We start from the raw sequence: 18,886 nt of genomic DNA, 5'->3' as shown, positions 1-18,886 counted from the left end.
CTCTTCTTTTGATTCTTGAGAGTGGTCAGGACTCCCTCTATCCACCTGGTATAAACACCTGCCCTACGACAACATTATGCCTTGATTTGCTTAAGATATAACGATCATCACAGGTGAAAGAACGAACGCCAGAGCTGCCACTTAGCAGACAACTGCGAATGAAAAATTAGCGTAGACTGGGACGCTCTCACCCAGCACTAGTCCTCAGGTTCTGCTTGCAGCACCACAGTTAAGGGCTGCCCATCTCATACCGCCCCATGCCCTTCCTGAGGGGGACACACCTTTAACTGACGTCTGTATTTTCAAAGAGTTCTGCTAAACAGAAAGGAGCCTAAAGCTTGTAATCTGCTGCTAAATTTTTGGTAAAACCCTGTAGGCTGGATCTGAGGCACCTTAGGTTTAACTACAGATACTGTGTCGAAGTGGGGTTTGATTTGAGGATATCCGCAAACACATTGTTGAAGAACAATGCAACTTGTACAATGCTTATATGAAGGAACAAGAATTGTTCATTTCCCCATCCCTCTTGCCCCCCCATCCCCACGTGTAACACAAAAGCAGCCTACTGCATTCCACGCAGCTCCAGTTAGATTAATAGCTTGAGGCACCACACCAGAAGCTATTATTTTGTATTAGCAGTGATAGATATTCCTATAAGCAGACATAGCTAATACATGAGAGACTGTTTTGAAAGTCGAGGAATGTATACAGAAGGGCAGATGAACGAACATGCTGGACTTGCCACAGTTTAAAACATTCATCCATGTGTCCAGAAACTACAGGAGTATCAAATAGTGCCACAAGTTCTGCCCTTTAAGCTGGTTCTAAGATGTGCCATGCATCCACTGGGTGAGGTCAACAAGAAAGCCCATCAAAACCCAATTATTTTGCAGATGATCACTTGAACTAACAGTCCAGACAATGCCAAGAGCTTCAATCTCACGGATAGTCTGAACACAAGAGAAAACTTTATTGAGGAGTCTGCCCTCAGTTAATCGAGCATGATGGATATTTCATGTGAACTTGAAGCCAGGGGATGCGTCTCCACAGTCCACAAGAATTATTGTACACTATAGTCAAAATTTTAGTTGGAATTTTCCTGGTTCCCCTGACTTCCCTAGAAATATACTGATTTGCAATAGCTTTTGCCCTATTGCAGTAAGAAGGAAAAAATTCTTACTGTCAAAAATACTATATAGTCATCTTCAGTATTTCAAACTACTAGTTGTAGCAACAAACACTCTCGTTGTTACATAGCAATTCCACTCTAATTAGAAAAAAGAAGACAAAGCAAAACAGTGATATCTTTTTCTTTTCCCTTTCAAGAAATTTAAAGCAGATAGAATATATAAATATTTCTATTCATTCGAAAGGCACAACCTTTTAAAAAAGGCATCGAAATGTCTTTTTCTTTAATGTCATCACTACAGTCACAGAATGAATAGCACAGTTTTTGCTCATGAATACCTGCGGGGAAACAATTTGCCTCTGATAAAAATTAAGAACACAGCTGAGCAGCCATATCTGCAAATGGGATTTGAGTGGTCACTGCTGACACTTAGTACTGCAGGGAAAGGAAAATGTAGCAGTGAAAGAAAACAAGAAACTGGAAGGGGGAAAACCCACACAGGCTGCTCAGCTTGCACATCTGCCCCTGAGCTGGTGGCAGTCCCTTGCTGTGCTGCTTCTGCTGCTTCTGCAACAGGACTGAGCCATGTCTCCCCACCACCTTTGCAGAAAGGGAGGTTCAGCAGTGAAACACACCGGGTTCACGGGGCAGCACTGGTGTTGCAGGAGGCCACTTTGGCCTCAGCACTGCAAGACAATGCAGGTGAGGGTGGATGAGGATGAGATTGCTGTCTCTCCCAACTGTCCTTGCCTCACAAGGGGATGCTGTGGCATTGGCACTGGGGTGGAAATAGTGTCTGGAGGACGGCTTGGTCCAGACGAAACTACTTCTTGTCCCTCTCCAGACTCTCATGCAAGCACTAATGGCCTCTGGCATGTCATGAGCAAGGTATTAATGTGTTCTCTTGCCAAACCAGCTGTGGTTACTGGCTTGTGGGGACATCCTGAATACAGATGACCTGCCATCTCTCCTTGCCCCTCAGCCCCCTGCAGAGCTACTGCAACTTTTGCCTTCAACTGCTATGCAGGCAGGATAAAGAAAACCCTAGGACAAGGACAGCAGGAAAGATGAAAGACTTTTATGATCAGTAAATTTGATTTACTGATATAGCTAAAAAATTCACTGGTGAGGTAAGGAAACTATTTCATTGGGCATTTTTACTGGGAGATGGCACAGGAAAGCTATGGAGGTTTTTCTGCTGTAATTATCAGGAAGATCTGTAGGACAAAGGACCAGGAGAACAAAGACTTTCATTAGAAACACTCAAGAAATGTTCTAAACTTGGGGAGAATCAATCTCTTAGGAGTGTTAAGAAAATATGTACATTTTTAAACAAAATTCACTGTTTTCTCCAATGAGACACCTCAAGGACAGAGCCCAAAGACAGCAACTTCTTGCCCAGTCATTGTGACATAAGCTGAGGGGTTAGTAACTAATTACAATTTTTTTTTTCTGTCCAGGTATGCTTTTTAATTCATTGAATGCATATTATGCTCTCCTCTATGCCCAGCCAGCTGACATTATGACACATGTTCCAGCCTAGAGGACATTAAACCTAGTCCTCTATGACAATGTGAATTCTGCAAGTACCTGCTCCATAACACTGCAAAAGGTCCAGCTTTCAGGAATATGATGTACCACAGCTTGTAGCAAACTCTGCAGGTATCACAAGAAATATTAGAATAGAATAGAACAGAACAGACTAGACTAGACTAGTAGACAGACTAGACTAGAATAGTATAGTTCAGCTGGAAGGAACCTACAATGATTACGTAGTCCAAGTACCCAATCACTTCATGACTGACCAAAAGATAAAGCATGGTATTAATGGCATTCTTCAAATGCCTCTCAAACACTGACAGACATGGGCCTTCGGCCACCTCCCCAGGAAGCCTGTTCCAGGGTTTGACCAGCTTCTTGGTAAATAAATGTTTCCCTGTAACAAGTCCGAACCTCCTCTGACAGTGCAGTAGCAAATGTCCCTTGCTGCACTGGTAAGGAACGGTGAGGAAATCACACATGCTCTCTACATCTCTGCAAAGTCCCTGCAGAGGGGACCAAACCCCTGTCTTTCACCTCTGGCATCACCATAACCAAATGAATGACTATGGTATAAATGCCCTTATTTACATAGTTTGAAAGTACAAACCAATTTTGGCACCAACAGACAAAACAACAAGAACAGCACCTTCCTTAGTTTTTCAGTACAAGTGCTAAATCCTAAAGGAAAAGGAGAATTGCCAGGGTTTAGGTAAGATCTAAACATCCTCCCACAAATAGAGGTAGGCAAATAACTCTTAGGTTAAAGTGACAGATGAGCTCTGAATGTCCTACCCTGTGCCTGAAGCGCGTTTACATCCTGTACAAACACGGCCAACGTGTGTGTTTCACAGAGGGGCTGCGCAGCTCGGTTTCAGTAGGACACGGGGATGTGACAGCCACAGCAGCAATGGGCTATTTTTGCAGTTTATAAATGTTGTTGTTTGCCTGGCCGTGCTTTGGGCACAGACCCAAATGTTCTAGGGTCTTTTCCACCAACCTTTCCACCATGTCAGTTCAACCTCCACTCACTTGTCAAAGCCTCTCTTATTACCATGGCGATCTGTTGGCACCATCCGTCCCAACCTATGGCTCTGGTCACACTTTGGCTTTCCTCCAGCCTGCAGCTGCTGAACCCATCTCCTGCTATATCCTGGAAAAGGCTTTGTGCCCAGGCAGATCAAGTCCCTGGTCCTTCTGGCTGCAGGGCCACATGGACGTCGGCTCTGGCGCAGAGAGGGGACGGTGACAGGGCTGGGCTCTGGGCTGCAGGGACGGTCCCTGCCATGGCCTGAGAGAGGAGGAACAGCCCGGGGTTTGTCCTCGGGAGCCGAGTGGCAGAGGAGGCGTCAGGGACACCCATCAGCTGTGCCCCGTGCATGGCCACCAAGGGCAGGGACAGCCCCCTGGGCCCTTCCTCCCAAGGGTGCTGGGTGGGGGTGGGGCTGCGCATGGGGCAATGTGTCACCCCGTGTTACCCCATGTCACAGCGCCGTCACCCGGCAACGCGCTGTCACAGTGCCCCGGGGGAGTATAAAAGGGGCATCGTCCCGGGTCCCCCTGCCAGAGCTGGCCTGGCACCGGCCTGAAGACACCCGAGAGGGAGCCCTCGAGGGAATCATGGAATTCCCTGGGGGCTGAGGGAGGGAGCCTGGAGCCTGGACGAGGCTGCTGGAGCTTCTCCCCTGCAAGGGCAGCTCCTGGCAGGGCCACGGCCAAAGCCCATCTGATGGGTGGAGATGTTTCAGCCTTCGGGGAACAGACAGCAGCCCCTCAGGAGAGGAGAAGAACAGCGGTGGCAACACCACGGGAACGCCTTCTTGAGGAGCGCCGCAGGGCTCGCCGTCCTCATCCCCGTGGAGCCAGGGGCAGCAGCCGTAAGAAACAAGATGCAGCAGTATTGCCAGGGGTCCCGGAGCTTTGGAGCACCCACTGGTGTCCCATCAGGTGCCAGCAGGAGTCTTGCCCCCTGAGTAGCTCGGGCCGGGGGCATTTGGTCACTCTTGGAAGCCCCTGCGATGGCTCCAGGTCAGAGGGAGAGGCTTGGCATCTCCCGGGAGGCGTGCCCAGCCCGTGGGACGAGGAGGCCGGTCCCGCTCACATGCTCAGGGAACAGCCGATCGCCAGCGCTGCCTGGGGTCAGGAAGGAATTTTCCCCCGGGGCACATTGGCACTGGCCCCCGGGGGTTTTTCGCCTTCCTCTGCAGCACTGAGCGCGACCACTTGTCAGGGCTCCTCGGGTCCCTCGGGCCAGGTCACCGCCTGCTGCTCGTGCACCGCGAAGGTGGCCTCTCGTGCCCTGCAGCTGGGGGGAGGAAGGCTTTTTTTCCCCCGCGGTGGGCTACCAAGCGTCCCGCCCCGGGGGTTTTTTGCCTGCCTCTGCAGCACCGCGCAGGGCCCCTGGCCAGGGCTCCTTTGGGCCATTCTGGCTGGGTGCCCGCTGCTCGTGCTCCACGAAGGTGGCCCTCGTGCCCCGCACCCGGGGGGAGGAAGCTTTCAGGGCTCCCGGGGAGGGGGGCCCAGTGTGGTCCCCCCAGGAGTTGCTTCTTGTCCTCTGTCGCACCGAGCACAGCCCCTTGTCAGGGCTCCTCCGAGCCCTTTCGGCCAGGTTCTCGCCTGCTGCGCTTGCACCTCCGAGGCACCCCCGTGCCCTGGCGCTCTGGCTCTCTTGCCCATCACAAGCCTTGGCAGGAGCCAGCTCTGCTCTGCCCTCGGCTCCGTTTCCCCAGGGCTTCTCGCTTGTGCAGAACAGCCTCTGCTTGGCAGGGCTCCAGGCTCGCTGCCCCATCAGGAGCTGCCCCTTGTCAGCTCTCCCTGCCTGCAAGGCAAGCGCAGGGCAGGCGCGAGGGCGCTTCCCGTGCATCCCTGGCCAAGAAGCACAGCGGCGGAGCATGTTTCCGAAGACAAAAAGTGTGCTTGTGATTGGTACCTGTCATACTTCGGAAAGTAACCAAAGGTGCCACACGTTTCTTCTTCTTCTTTCATGTGGGGTTGGTCCTGATCCTCATTCTTCACCTTCTCACTCAGAAAATGGGGACTCCTTGGCCTGGGTCCCTGCTGCTACTTTCTGCAGCTCCGTGCCTTTGCCAGACGGCAAGGGATGCTTTTGCAAGCTAAACTGAGGAACGCGTCAGCCTGCTCTGGCTGCACATGCGCATTGTGTCACTGCTTGTGACCATCGGCTCTGAAAGGGATTCAGAACAACAGAATACCCTGTTTCCCCTTGTAACCTTTGCACTATATGTCCTTGAAAGTGTTTTTGGAGCGGAACCCCCCCGGCTTTTCAGTGAAATAAGTCTCGTCGGTATTTGACTCGTGGTGAGTGTGAGGAATACAACACAACAGAACAGAAGCGTTACGCCACGTTGTGCCTGGAGTTCTGCGTGACGAGCTGTGACGGAGGCCTGAGGGGTCCCTGCAGGAGAGCAGCTCCGCAGGGCAGGGCCCAGGCCCAGCCAGGAGACAGGGGCAGGCACGGGCACACCTACAGCATGGCCCGGGCAGGGACTGAAGGGCCCAGGCTGAGCTATGTCCCCTGCGCCCTTGGCAGGAGACGGGGGCACTAGGGGTCCCAGGAGAGGCTGGTCCCAGCTCTGAGGCTTATAAGCACCTCCAGGACCCTGGAAGAAATAGAATTCTGAATGTTTTCAAGGCACAGAAAGAAAACTGTCGTCACTCAGTGATTGTAAATAATACTTCTGGGTACATTAATGCCCCTACTGTGCTTCCTCACCATACAAAGTGCAAGCTCCCTGAAGAAATAGTTGGTTCATCCTCTTTACACTGAGAAAAAACATCCGTTCCAGGAGGCTGCAGATGTGCCTGTGGCAGCCGGGGTCCCTGCAGCACTGTTAGATGCAGATGAGATGCAGGGAACTCTGGTTTCACCAGTGGTCAAGCTCAGGTGGTAGCTTCACCAGGGAGCTCTCCTGCACACTAACCTCATAAAACTTCCCCAGCTTTCTAAGCTTTTGGGTGTTTCTTTCTCTTGCACTTTAAATTGACAAGGCATAGATTCAAAAGTTAGTGATGATTAGGACTTACCAATCTGCCAGCAAAGAGACAAGATGGGATCACATGCACACATGCTTGTTCTCATCAGCCTTGCTCCTTTAGAAGCGAGACTAAACTTGAATGCAATAAAGCTTCCCCTTTTAATTCAAGATGCAAAACAGCCAGACAATAACTTTTTCTCAATTAGAAGATTGTGTGTGTGTTCACAGCAGGCTGTTTCTGAACTACATATTAATTAATGGCTGCTTCCAGCAAAAGCAACCCCCCAAAACCTGATCTATATAGAGCATAAAGAAACAGTATTATTATGGCTGTAAACAAAATGCATCACTGGACTATAAATACATGGAAAATATTTCACTATTGTCTACTCCCCAACAGTGGCAATGGAAGGGTTGATTTGCAAACTGTACCAGAGCAGTTTGCTGTATAAGCCATGGTAAGAGGGCATTGGTAGGAAGGCACCAGCTAAGCAGCCAAACAGAGAAAACCCACTGGGTCCTTAAACCAGTTGTTGCCAAAACATCCACTGAGGTGGGAGCTGTCTAATGAAGAGAGAGTCAAAACACAGCTAGGCATTTCCATAAGTGCCCAAGAGAAGGCACCTTCTTATAACTCTATGTAAGATCATCACAGTATCACTACTGAAAGTAATGCGGGACTGACAACAAATCCACAGCGTCTTTTTGCAAAAAGGGACACTATTAGGTTGATTGGTCCCCTCTCCTGAAGGTGGATCCTCCCTACTGCTGTTTTTCTAATCATAACAGTTAACAGATCTCTAGATGGGATAGTTTTAAAGGGGAGCAAATATCATTCCCAAACAGATGAGGAAACTGGGGCAACAGAACAAGGATTTCAGCAAGGTCATTTAGCAAGTCAGCAATCATGAAGGGACTGTACCTCATAGCTTCTGCCAAACCCCTCTCTTCTGCATGTATATCCTCTACCTTCATATTATAATGGTGGTCTGCAGGCTCAGAACAAAGACCACACATAAGAAGGGATGAGGGATTTGTTGTTTGCAGGTGGTTAAGAGATGGATGGGTTAAAAGTGCTACGGAGTTGGAAAAATAGATGAAAAACCCTGTATAAGCATTGCTTGTTAAAAATAAGCAAGTGACGATTGCAAACATGCTAAAACGTATAAAAAGTGATCTAGTTTTGAAATTAGATGTGTTTACATTAGATGAAAGTTACGGCTGTAGTGTGGCATGAATGTTTCATTCCACAATTTTTCCTTAAAACATAGGTTTTTTTCCCTCCAAAAAGCAAGATCTCTCCAAAAGCTCTTCAAACAGCAAGACTTCTAAATGCCACATGCAAGAAAATCCTGGGTGAAAATATACAAAAAGTAGCAGCCTTCCCGTTGAATATAAATGTAAGAATTTAACCACTGCTGGGACCCTATGAGAAACAGGCAATATACACAGGTAATACCTGTTGTCACTGCCAATGATGGGAAACTTCAGAAATTCAGAGGGTATATTTATGATGTTTCCTGTTCCATGCTTTCTAACTAAAAAATGTCTTGGGTTAGAGACCTGGGAGTCCTCATGTAAGCATGCTGCTCATAGGATTAAATTTTACTTCCAGATTGTCCATTCTTGTTCTCAAGCAGGACAATAATCCACCAAGCACATTGTTTTACTACATGAATACAGTGTTTTGAACTCTCACACATTCCTCCTTGTCCTTTTCCTTGCTTACACCCAAGTGGTGGCTGCAGCTGTGCCTGGGGAAACAATCTGCTAAGGTGGTGGCTGCAAAAGAGCATCATGCCAGGAACAGCTTGGAGAACTGAAACAGCATAGCAACATGCTACTGCACATTGGCACCTATATATGGAGCCACACTATACCTCATCTGCTGGCACAGCAACCGCTGATGAAAATATCTGTTTCATATTACCCTTCCTTTCTTCTGACAGTTGTGTGGGACAAAGATGAAGGATTAAGAAAACGGTTATCATGGTGAAATAGAGACACAGGATTTAGTAGATGGGACAAACACAAAAAAACCTATGCTTGGGTCCACAAAACAGCCTTATTTTTTCCCTTCAGCATCTACTTCCAAATTAGAAAATCCCAAATTAATTTGCCAATCAAATTACAATAGTCTGTCAAGTCAGCACTGCAAGCCACAAAACACAAGGTATTTGTTTAAAAAACAATTAAATGCAGTAAAGACTATTGAAAACAACAGTTAATTTGCACAATGCCAGTGAAAGGGTTTACATTGTTAATGTGATGTGTACAAGTCATGACATACCTGAAGCAAGTCATCTGCTTATGTCCACCACCCAAACAATTGGCACTGCGAGTGCCTATTTCTAAGCTGTGCACATAAGCAAATTAGAGTGAGGTGGTACCGACTGACCTGGCAATGTAAGGTGGTTTGCAGAGCGACCCAAGCCTGGCAAGTCAGCTGAACGTAGCAACGGACCTTTAAAAAGAAAGAATAGTTTCAGCAGAGATGGATGAACAGTAGTTCCACCAGCCATGACAAAGCTTTTTGTAGTGCTGCCACCACTACGAGGTGTTTGTTGTCTTCTTTCCACCATTTCTTATCCATACATTTAGGTAAAGCTTACTGGGAATGTAGCCTCACTTTTGGGGACTTTTGCATCTAAAGGAGTCAATAACAAACATATATTCTTTTTATCACTTACCCAGTTTGAGTAGAGATATCCAAGTTATTTATTCTGGAAGTTTCACATTCTTAAGTTTTGGACCTATGAACTGCCAGATCTCAGAAACCTTCCCCTTTAGCTACCTCCGTGTCCTCACAGAACTGGCAGTTCCCAGTTTTATTGCCCCGCACGGCTCTGAAGGCAGTTACACGGCACTTACCTTGCTTCTGTGGCAGTTCAGCAAGTGGCTGGCATCCCTGTGGGAACCATTGGTTGGTAACAGCTCCAGGCATTTATGCCACTGGCTATACACACCAGAGAAAGGACTCTGATACTGTATTTGCAAGCAGAGGTGAGACACCCAAATCATTGGATGGCTTTTCCAAACCAACTTTTCTCCCTTCTTGCTTATGCGGCCGTCAGTATTTTTGATTTGAAGATCACAGTCAGCTACATCAACACCCTCAATATCTCACAGAAGTTCGGCAGCTTGGCTTCATTTCTACTTGCGCTGGGCTGGAGGCACGTGCAGACTCAAATCAAGCCAGTAAGGTATAAGAATACAAGCAGGTACAGTGGCGAGCACATTGCATGTTCTTCAGGAAATCAATACCAGTGAACTTCCCAGGGAGGAAAGGAGTGGATTAGAACTGGAATTTCAGGCAAAAAGGAATGCATAAAGCCTTTCACGCCTGTATTGAACATCTCTGAATTTTACATCCTCAGAATGAATGGCTTGGTCTTTGTCACTCTTTATCATAATTTTTTACTTTTTTAAGGAAAAGATCAAATAGAAAAACAGCGACGGTATGGGAAAATCCTGGTCACTACCTGTGTGGCGTGGTAACTACAGCACAGACACCACTCAAGTCTACCTGTGGAATAAGATACCTTGTAGAAGGTGCTACACAGAGATGTAGCTGAAATGCTGTGAAAGGAGGTCTATAAGCAAGATTGAACACTGGACAGCAGCCCTGTGAGATCGATGCTTATACTTCAAGTGGCACAGAAAAAAAAATAAAAAATCACACAAGCAAGTATTTCAGTGGGCATGAGTGTGGTGTGTTGTTGTTGTTGGGTTAGATGCTCATATTGACTGTGATTTCAGCCAAAATAGAAAAAGGGAAGGGTGAAGTTGACATGTCTAATCCCCAAACAGGTAAATACCTCGGAGTCCTTAAATAAGCTATTTGAATTATCTACATCAACTTCCCTACGTTTAGAATTTAGGAAAAGCCACTAGCTGCTCCTCACAGGGGCAGGTGGTGAGCAATGACTGCTGCCCAAGCAACATTCCCACCATGCTTAAAAAAAAAAAAAAAAAAAAGTTTATTACTAATACTCTATGGGGAGTTGGACACTGGAAAGCAAATGGCAAGTGCCATGCCTGGATCAGATGTAGAAAGCACCAGAACAAAATCAACCCTTCTACAACTTTTAATGCAAATGAAACAGAGACCTCATTGTCTTTATTTGGTAATAGGATGAACATACATGGACTCAAGTTACAGAAAAACTGGAACGTTGGAAAATGTTTTATACATTTAGAGACCACAAGCCTCTCCTTTCAAATAAGGAACTAACAATAAATACTTATTGTTTAAAATTATTCTCAGAACAGTTGAGAATACTTGGCATTACATGGCATTGTTCATTTCAGCTTTGCATTTTTTATTTTCTTATGGGTCTTCACAAACCAAACAGGTGTTTGTTTTTTTTTTTTTCATTACCCTACCCACCCAGCCCAGGAACATACTTGCACTGAGTTTTGCTTTCAGCATGTATTTTAACTTGTTTTCTATACCCTGGTGCAGAATAGTGTAACAACCTGCCTCTTCCTCAAAAAATGTAGGAGAACAGGTGTCTGTTGTTTATTTTAGCTCAGTTCAAGAAAGACCTCTCCACTATCAGTTCTGCTAATATAAGCATACTCTAAAGTTTATGTTCAACTTCATACATAGGATTCCTTGCAGAATGCCAGCTGAGAAAAGGTTATTATACAAGACCAAGATCCTTGAGTTTGGTTAGTTTCCCCTTATCCTTCCAACCAATAGATTTAATAGATTTAATGTTTCTTAACTTTGTTTAGGACCTGTCACTGTAGGGTTAACCACAAGAGCAGTGAAATCTACTGTCACAGATAAGCCACAATGTCCACCCTTCCCCCCTGCTGAAGGTAGTCAGTGCACTAAGGTATGACTTTGATTGAAGTGCCTACCAGAAGCAGCATCATCAGAACAAAGAGAGAGATATATAGTCTTATTTAAACACATGGTGGTGGAAGCAGCTCCTACCACAGCAAAGGAAGACAGTGCCACCCTGATGCATTGGCTTTACACAGACTGCCCTGCACATAATTAGCTGTATATGTTTTGGTTATTTAAACTTTGGCCCCAGATGCTGCGGTGGGACCAGCAGGACTTTGCATGCAGCTTCCTTTGATTTCAGTGCAACTAAAAGAGTGATCAGGCCCTAAGTATTATTTTGCTCTAAGCTATGTTGCAAATGCAATGGCTTCAGTCTGTTGGGGAGGAATGGGGAGGAGAAAAGGGAAGGGAAATATTCCTGTGAGAATCTGGGCCTGTAGACAACCAGAAAGTCTGCTAAAAACCCAACCAGAACCCTACAATAAAAATAGCAAATATCTTAAAAAATTGCATATAAAAGTATATAAAAATATTATCCAAGCAAGAAGAAAAAGAAAATGCTCACTCTGTCATTCTACTGCTAGGTTTTATCACTAGAAAACCCCAATGGCCATAAGCAATTTTGTTTGATAGATGCAGTCCTACGACCACCGGCAGAGACAACGGGATTACGTGTATTCCTCCTACCACTGGATAGCTTCTAAAACCAGGGTGTTATGAGTACACAGCAGTCAATATGTACACACTTGAAAGAAATGGAAAGAACAAAAAATACCAAAAATTGTGCTGTGAGGCTTGCAAGTGAGTGCTGTCATGCTCTTAGGTATGAGGGTAAATAAATTCGCTGCAACCGAGCTTCAGGTTCTCAGCCAGCTTGCATGGAAGTAGCTCCATTTTCTTCTGCCTGGTGGTCAAGTCACCAGAGCAGTGAGAACTGATGCCTCAAAGATAGGCATGTGTCCCAGTCCTGCTTGGATACAGATCAGAGCCCTCTGTGCTTGCTGGGGATCAAAAGGGACATTGCAGCAACGAGAAGGCAATCTCAGCAAGTGGGAATGCACGGCCAGTGTTTCATTTTAACAGCAAATAACGGCATTGGCAGCCATCACGTGCCCTGCTCCTGCTTTGACCGGAGTAATCAGGGAATCTGGGATCACAAAACTTGTCTGCCTGTGGAAGCAGGGGGAGCATCGCTTTAGGATGCACACCTGCCACTAAACCGACTGGAGCAGACCTGCTCGCGTTGTGCGTAATACAAGTGTGGAACACCTCTGTACCCACTTCAGAGAGAGCTGAATTTACTCCTTCAGCTGTGAAAGCACGTTTTTTCCCCCTTCTTTCTACCTGGCCAGCACTGATGCCCACTCCCCAGAGTGATCTGCATGGAGTCAGTGCTGCAGGGCTCCTTCTCATCCTCAGCCAGCATGTTCCTGCTTTTGAGTGCTGATGTTCAGACACCGCACCAGCACAGCTCCGAGATCAGCATCAGTTCAACACATGCAGAAGCACAGGATCGCTCTGTTGTTTTTAATTATTGGGTGAGGTGATGGATTAAAAAAGCGTAAGAGAAAAGGACTTGATTATGCTGTCATTTGCTGAGGATAAATGGCTAACATATGCTATAGATCATCAGAGGATGATGAGTTTCATTATTATAAAATGAAATGTGAGGGAAAAGGAGCCAATAAGAAATATTTAAGACCATCTCATGGGTTCCTGGAGCTAGACTAGTTCATTCTAGTTGAAGCAAAAAAAAGGTACTGTCCTTGTCAGGTTCCATGATTTCTAATTTAAAAGATTATTGTGTTTTTTCATTTAAAGTCACGTTTGGGACCCACTGTAGAATTTGCAAGGATTAACAGCAAATTCAGGTGGTATTTGCCTTTAGCTAGGTGAGCTCAAGGACCTTCTGATTACAAAGCAGCATAGCACTATCAGCTGTCTAGTCAGAAATATTTTTGCTTCCACACTGAGCTTGTAAGACTTCGTAAGTACATATGCAAACTTCTGCATATTCAAAGGGTAGTTTGCAAAAACACCCCATACACCATTCTTCTCTGCCATAACCAACTACAGTTTGTTTATGCTTGAAAAAAGAAACATCGAGAAAAAGGAATTTACCTCCTTTATTCACCCACCAGGAACCAGGCTCCCAAATTCCAGATTCATTCTGATGCTCAACAACCTACTGTATTAATACATAGCGTATTTACACCAGCTGGAGCTATACAAAAGGCTGCACTTTTAGATAAGTATCAGTCTACCTAGATTGACTACTCTGAAATATGTTTTAAGTCTAAAATAGCAAAATTTCTTTTTTTAATCTACTATTTTATTATCAGCAAAAACAAATGTTGGCTGCTGGCACCTAACTTTTTTCTCAAATACGGAAAACATAATGACATCCATCATCTTTTTATAATTAAACATAGAAATCTAACCATATAACTTTGGAAAAAAAACCAACACAACTGTGTAGCTTGTAAGGAAAGCTGGTTGACTACGGCATTTTGACAGGTTTTTACATTTAAAAAAATAGTTTAAAAAATAAGCAAATCCCTTCTTTCACATGTGTGAACACTTCTTGCAGAAGCACACAGTTCAAATCACTGACTGAGTACAGCCCAGAGAACTGTCACCCTTTCTGCCATTTAAATAATGAACAGGATAAAATGAGAGGGCTGAAGCACTGGCACAGGTCACCCAGAGAGGCGGTAGGTGCCCCATCCCTGGAAACATTCAGGGTCAGGTTGAATGGGGCTCAGAGCAACCTGACCTAGTTGAAGACGTCCCTGCTCACTGCAGCGGGGGTTGGACTAGATGACTTTTAAAGGTCTCTTCCAACCCCAAGTATTACAGTTCTGTGATACTATGAATCTTTAAAAACATATCACTGGTCTTTTTTTTTTTTTTTTTAATTATAGTGCATCCAGGAGCTCAAGCACTATATCACCATGAGTCAAAGGTCTGCTCGTTCCCAGCTACAGGGAAAAACCCTGACAGGGATTCTTGCAATGGTATCCCTCCCTGTTTTAAGTGCCTGGATTCTCCCTCTTGAGTTACACAAGAGTTTCTGGGAAGTAGAAGACACCTGATGCTCTTCCAGAAAGGCAGAGCTTTCTGAGAGTGCCAGCAGTCACTGCACAGAGGCAAGAGTACCGTCTTTATCTCACAGCTTCCCAGCCTGTGCCGCCCTCCATAAGAAGTGTCCTGGCAGCAGCAGACCCCCTTTGTGCCTGCTGGTGGGTGCTCCCAAATAATTCTGTAGAATTTCAGCATGAGGCCAACAGTATTGGCCCTATATTTGCAGAATTTCTGACATATTCATTGCTTGCATAGTCTTACTGAGGATGGAAAAGGAAGGCATCTGAAAAATGGAATTTCTACACGTTGGGGGAAAGTTAGGTATGGATGTAAAACCAGAAAACCTTACTCGCTCTTTATAAACATAGGCCATTACCTGATGCACACCTAATCCTTTTCCACTTTTTTGTTTGTTTGTTAGTTTCCCTTTGTGGAATAAAATAAGAGAAAACAGTTCTGTAATATTTTTTTTTTAATTTTTATTTTTATTTACACAATTGCACAGTGTCTGATCTCTAGTTTAAGTGGGAGGTGTCTAAACATACCATTCCTTGGCTCACAATGCACTAGCACGATGCTGCAGAGTGTTCCAGGAGGTGTGGGGGCTGCAAAGGGGTACATAGGTGTGATCCTGGGAGGGGACCTCACAACAGATGCTTTCATCTGGCCTAGTCTCTTTGTAGGATTTCTATTTCTAGATTTCACTTTCACTTTATATATTTCCAAGCTGATAGAATTAGGGGGATTTTTTTTTTTAATGTGACAACAAAAAATCCTAAAAAATGCTAATAATCCACTGTATCTTATTCAAATTATTTTAAAAGAGCAGGAGAAGGTTACAGCTAGCTCTGTCTGCCTGCATACTGCAAAACATTTTGCTGCATACCTGTGTGCTGAGATCAGTAACTTTGACTGTAAAATCTCTTCTAGAATGGCAGTTCTGATCTGCAGTCCCCGAGAGATGGCAAATCTACCACCTCCCTTCTTAGCTCCTGCCGGTGGTGAATAACCCTAACAATCAAGGAAAAACATTTTCCAGTCTGATTTCACACCTATGTGCCAGTGCATGAGAAACAAGAACTAACCAGCCGTGAATTAAGCAGTTAGGCTTTGCTGCCTGAAAGAATCACTCCCAGAAAGAAAGAAAATATATATCTCAGAAACAGATGAAAAAAAATATTTAGGTTTTTATAATAATAATAATAATAATTATTATTATTATTCTATTGTGTATAATCTAAGGCATCTTTAGTCTGTGCATTAGGTAAGGATAACTTACAAAATATTGACTAAATCATCCTGCACCTCTGACCAAACACGCTGTGAGCATATGTTCCCCCTGACTTCAGGGAGAAGTCTGACTAAGCAGGGACTGAGTCACCGCTGCAGTATTTAGTTCTGCGTTATTGATATTTCATCAATGTGCCTTCAAAGAGCCTGGTCAGGGCTGGAACTCATATCCTACAACTCTTATCAGGGCTGAATGCTGATGGAGGAGAGGGGAAGGGGAGGTGGAAAAGCGCTACATGGTGCCACAGCTCTCTGCCTGCCACACAACATGGAGTCTACTCAGCACTGTCCCCACGGCCACTGTCCTCCCAACACCCCACTTTCCTCAGAAAATCTACCCCAGAGCTCCCATTGAACCAGGAGCTCACAAGTGTGAACACTATGCGCCCTTATATTTATTCTAGTTAAATGAGCTGGTTCAGTGAAGCCAACTGCGAGTTCTAAGAACTGCAGGAGTTATTTTTGTAATTCTTCTGAAAACATGTGATTGAAGTGCAACCTTTTCACAGCATGAACCTAATCTAAATATCTAGCTTTGAACAAACTCAAACTGCGGTGTCCAAAAAAAGAATTCAAACTGTCTCTAGCCTCAATAATCAAAATCCCAGATACAAACACTCCTGAGTGAGAAGGTATTTGTGTTTAAATATGGATTTAGGCTGAGCTCACTGCTGTGATTTTTGCTAGTGTTGCGGGAAGCTCGTCCCTGTACATGCACAGTTCAATCAGCAACAGAGACCCAAGCTCTAATATAGGCTGGTGGTAAAGTCCTGTGCTTTTAAACATGAAAAGGAAACACCAAAGATTTACCTTCCTAAGTCCGTATTTTGCATGTTCGCTACATAGCAAAGAGCCATGACAGCAGTCTGATTCCTTGTAAAACACATATACGACTAACACAGCAAGACCTTATCCTGAAAAAAAAGGAGTTAGGCATAAAAACAGTTGTATGTGTACGTACGGTCTTGATTTCCACGTAGACAGGTAAAATTACTTACAATTAACAGGATCGCTACCAAGATCCCAAGCCAGAAAAGCACTTACATACATTTGGCGTTTCTTATACAAAGATACCTTCCTGAATCAAGGCCTGAGCAAGTTAGTTTTTTAACATTTCTTCTTTAAAATGGGCCAAAATGATGGCTACTTTCCATGTGTCTAACTCCACTGGATGAGACAGTTTTATCCACCAAGTCCAGCGGTGTATTTAGGACACACTTGTTCATTTTGGTTTTGTCTGTCTGTACGTCTCCCAACAACGCTTTTCCTTTTATTTGGCCTGTCCATTCAGCCAGCGATAAAAGAAAGACTACACTGAGATGAAACTAAGAATTGATCCGTGTGATTCCCTGCTGCCCCCCTTCTCTTAGATCTCCAGGTCAAACAAAAAGCGGTTACTAGTAGCCCATGAACAAATGTAAGAGACAACTCATTATCTGAAATCTCAAGTTAAGGCAGGCACATCAAGCAGTACATTAGTACATGCTCTCAGAGTCTGACAACAAAATTTGCCCCAAGGAAATATTGTTTTCATTGATTATTCCTTTCCTATTACTAACTGCAAAAACAGAACAAAATCAAGGGTTGAGTGAGTCTGCCTGCTGTTTAGAAACAAAAACATTTTGCTATCATTGCATCATCTGGGAAAGACATCAAATCTTAACAAATGGTCAAACGACTCTACAAATTCACTATTCTTATTAATAAAATCTGTGGTGAGGTGAAAACTGATGTCAAATTCTGTCTACCAGCACCTTAGAAAAGGCTCTCAGGGAAAATAAAGAGTAAAGGTTAAGTATTATCAAGTTGGTTTTTTTGTTTTTTTTTCCTAAATATTCTTTTGCATCACCCTAATGTTGGTGTCACAATCTGAGGCACAGCAAAGGGCAATACCAGCTTTTGAAGATGACTTATCTATTTGCTTTACCTGTCCAGAGGAATGGAACCATTTGCATCAGGAAATCACTACTTGTTTTGTTTGTTTTTTTGTTTTTTTTTTTAACAAAAAACTTCCCAAAACAACAAAAAATGCACACATACACAAACAAACAAAAATAAACTGACCCAAAAAACCAAGGCCCCCACCCTAGAACCCAGAGTCATTAGCTGTGGAGTAGCCAGTGGGAGGAGGAGTGTTTTGAAAGTTGTTTAACGCCTTCCCCAGAAACTGGTCTTTGCAGAAGGAGGAGGAGAACGGGAATGAAGAAGCTCAGCTAAAATGATGAAAGAAATTTGCAGTCTCTTTTTTTTAATATATTTTTACTCTTCTGTATCTGAAATAAAAAAAGAAAAAAGAAAAAGAAAAGTGTCAAATACTGCTCTTCTTGCCTTTGTCCAAGGAACAGGTAATCTGGGAAAGAAAAAGAAGGGTATCAGTTTAGACAGCCTCATTTCCTCCAAGCAGTGTGGCTTTGCTTCACTGTTGAAAGGCTGCAAGGTGAGATCCACCAAAGCAATATCTTACTGGCTTGACTGGAAATATCATTCTGTCCTACACAAAGTGAAATCCATTGCTTTCTGACTAATCCAGTGAGAATTCAACCTTTGGCATCAATGGGATCATGCAACACAATCCAGCATGCTTAGATCAAGAGATCCTATTAGGCTTCTTTGCAGTAGGGCGCTCTGATCACCCTTGCTCACTAGTTCTTTCAGGACCTTTTTGTTCATGAAAGCAACAATGTTGTACATATGGTTTGACATGAAGAAAAGAAAATGCTCCAAACACAAAAGAACACTACCTTTTAAAAGCCTCTTTCTCCCCAAAAGGTTGCAATGAAAAGCACAGCCTTACGTATGGATAGGTGCCTGAGATCTAACAAAATATGTGTGTTTTACAATCTACTAGACTCCTCCATCAAATATTTATAAACCCTTGGCTTCATAATTAGCCTATATTTGACTAACAATATCCTGAATTTACAAAATAACTGTTTTCTATGTAGTTACACCACGAGTGCATCTTCACAATGAACAGATCTCCTTGAGGAAGAAATGTAGACAAGAAAGCTTTTTTCTTTATTTCTAGTGAAAGAGGACAGTTTATAATGA

General features: G+C 44.3%; 1 protein-coding gene across 9 annotated transcripts in view; it reads right to left on the bottom strand.

Moving 5' to 3' along the window:
- The window catches only part of LOC101920115 (dual specificity calcium/calmodulin-dependent 3',5'-cyclic nucleotide phosphodiesterase 1C), a 372,306-nt gene that overhangs the window by 6,238 nt on the left and 347,182 nt on the right, over window positions 1–18,886 (bottom strand). For 8 of the 9 annotated variants that reach the window (XM_055805463.1, XM_055805455.1, XM_055805456.1 and 5 more), the window contains one exon: window positions 9,062–9,127. In XM_055805463.1, coding sequence (XP_055661438.1) covers window positions 9,062–9,127 — 66 coding nt within the window. Of the gene's footprint in view, window positions 1–9,061; window positions 9,128–10,751; window positions 18,109–18,886 lie in introns of those variants that run through there. The other variant, XM_055805462.1, reaches the window with a different exon arrangement.

The sequence above is a fragment of the Falco peregrinus genome, chromosome 5 (assembly GCF_023634155.1).
Source record: "Falco peregrinus isolate bFalPer1 chromosome 5, bFalPer1.pri, whole genome shotgun sequence".
Lineage (NCBI taxonomy): Eukaryota > Metazoa > Chordata > Aves > Falconiformes > Falconidae > Falco > Falco peregrinus.
Note: the sequence above shows the minus strand (reverse complement) of the source record. Positions and strands in the feature narration are given on the sequence as shown.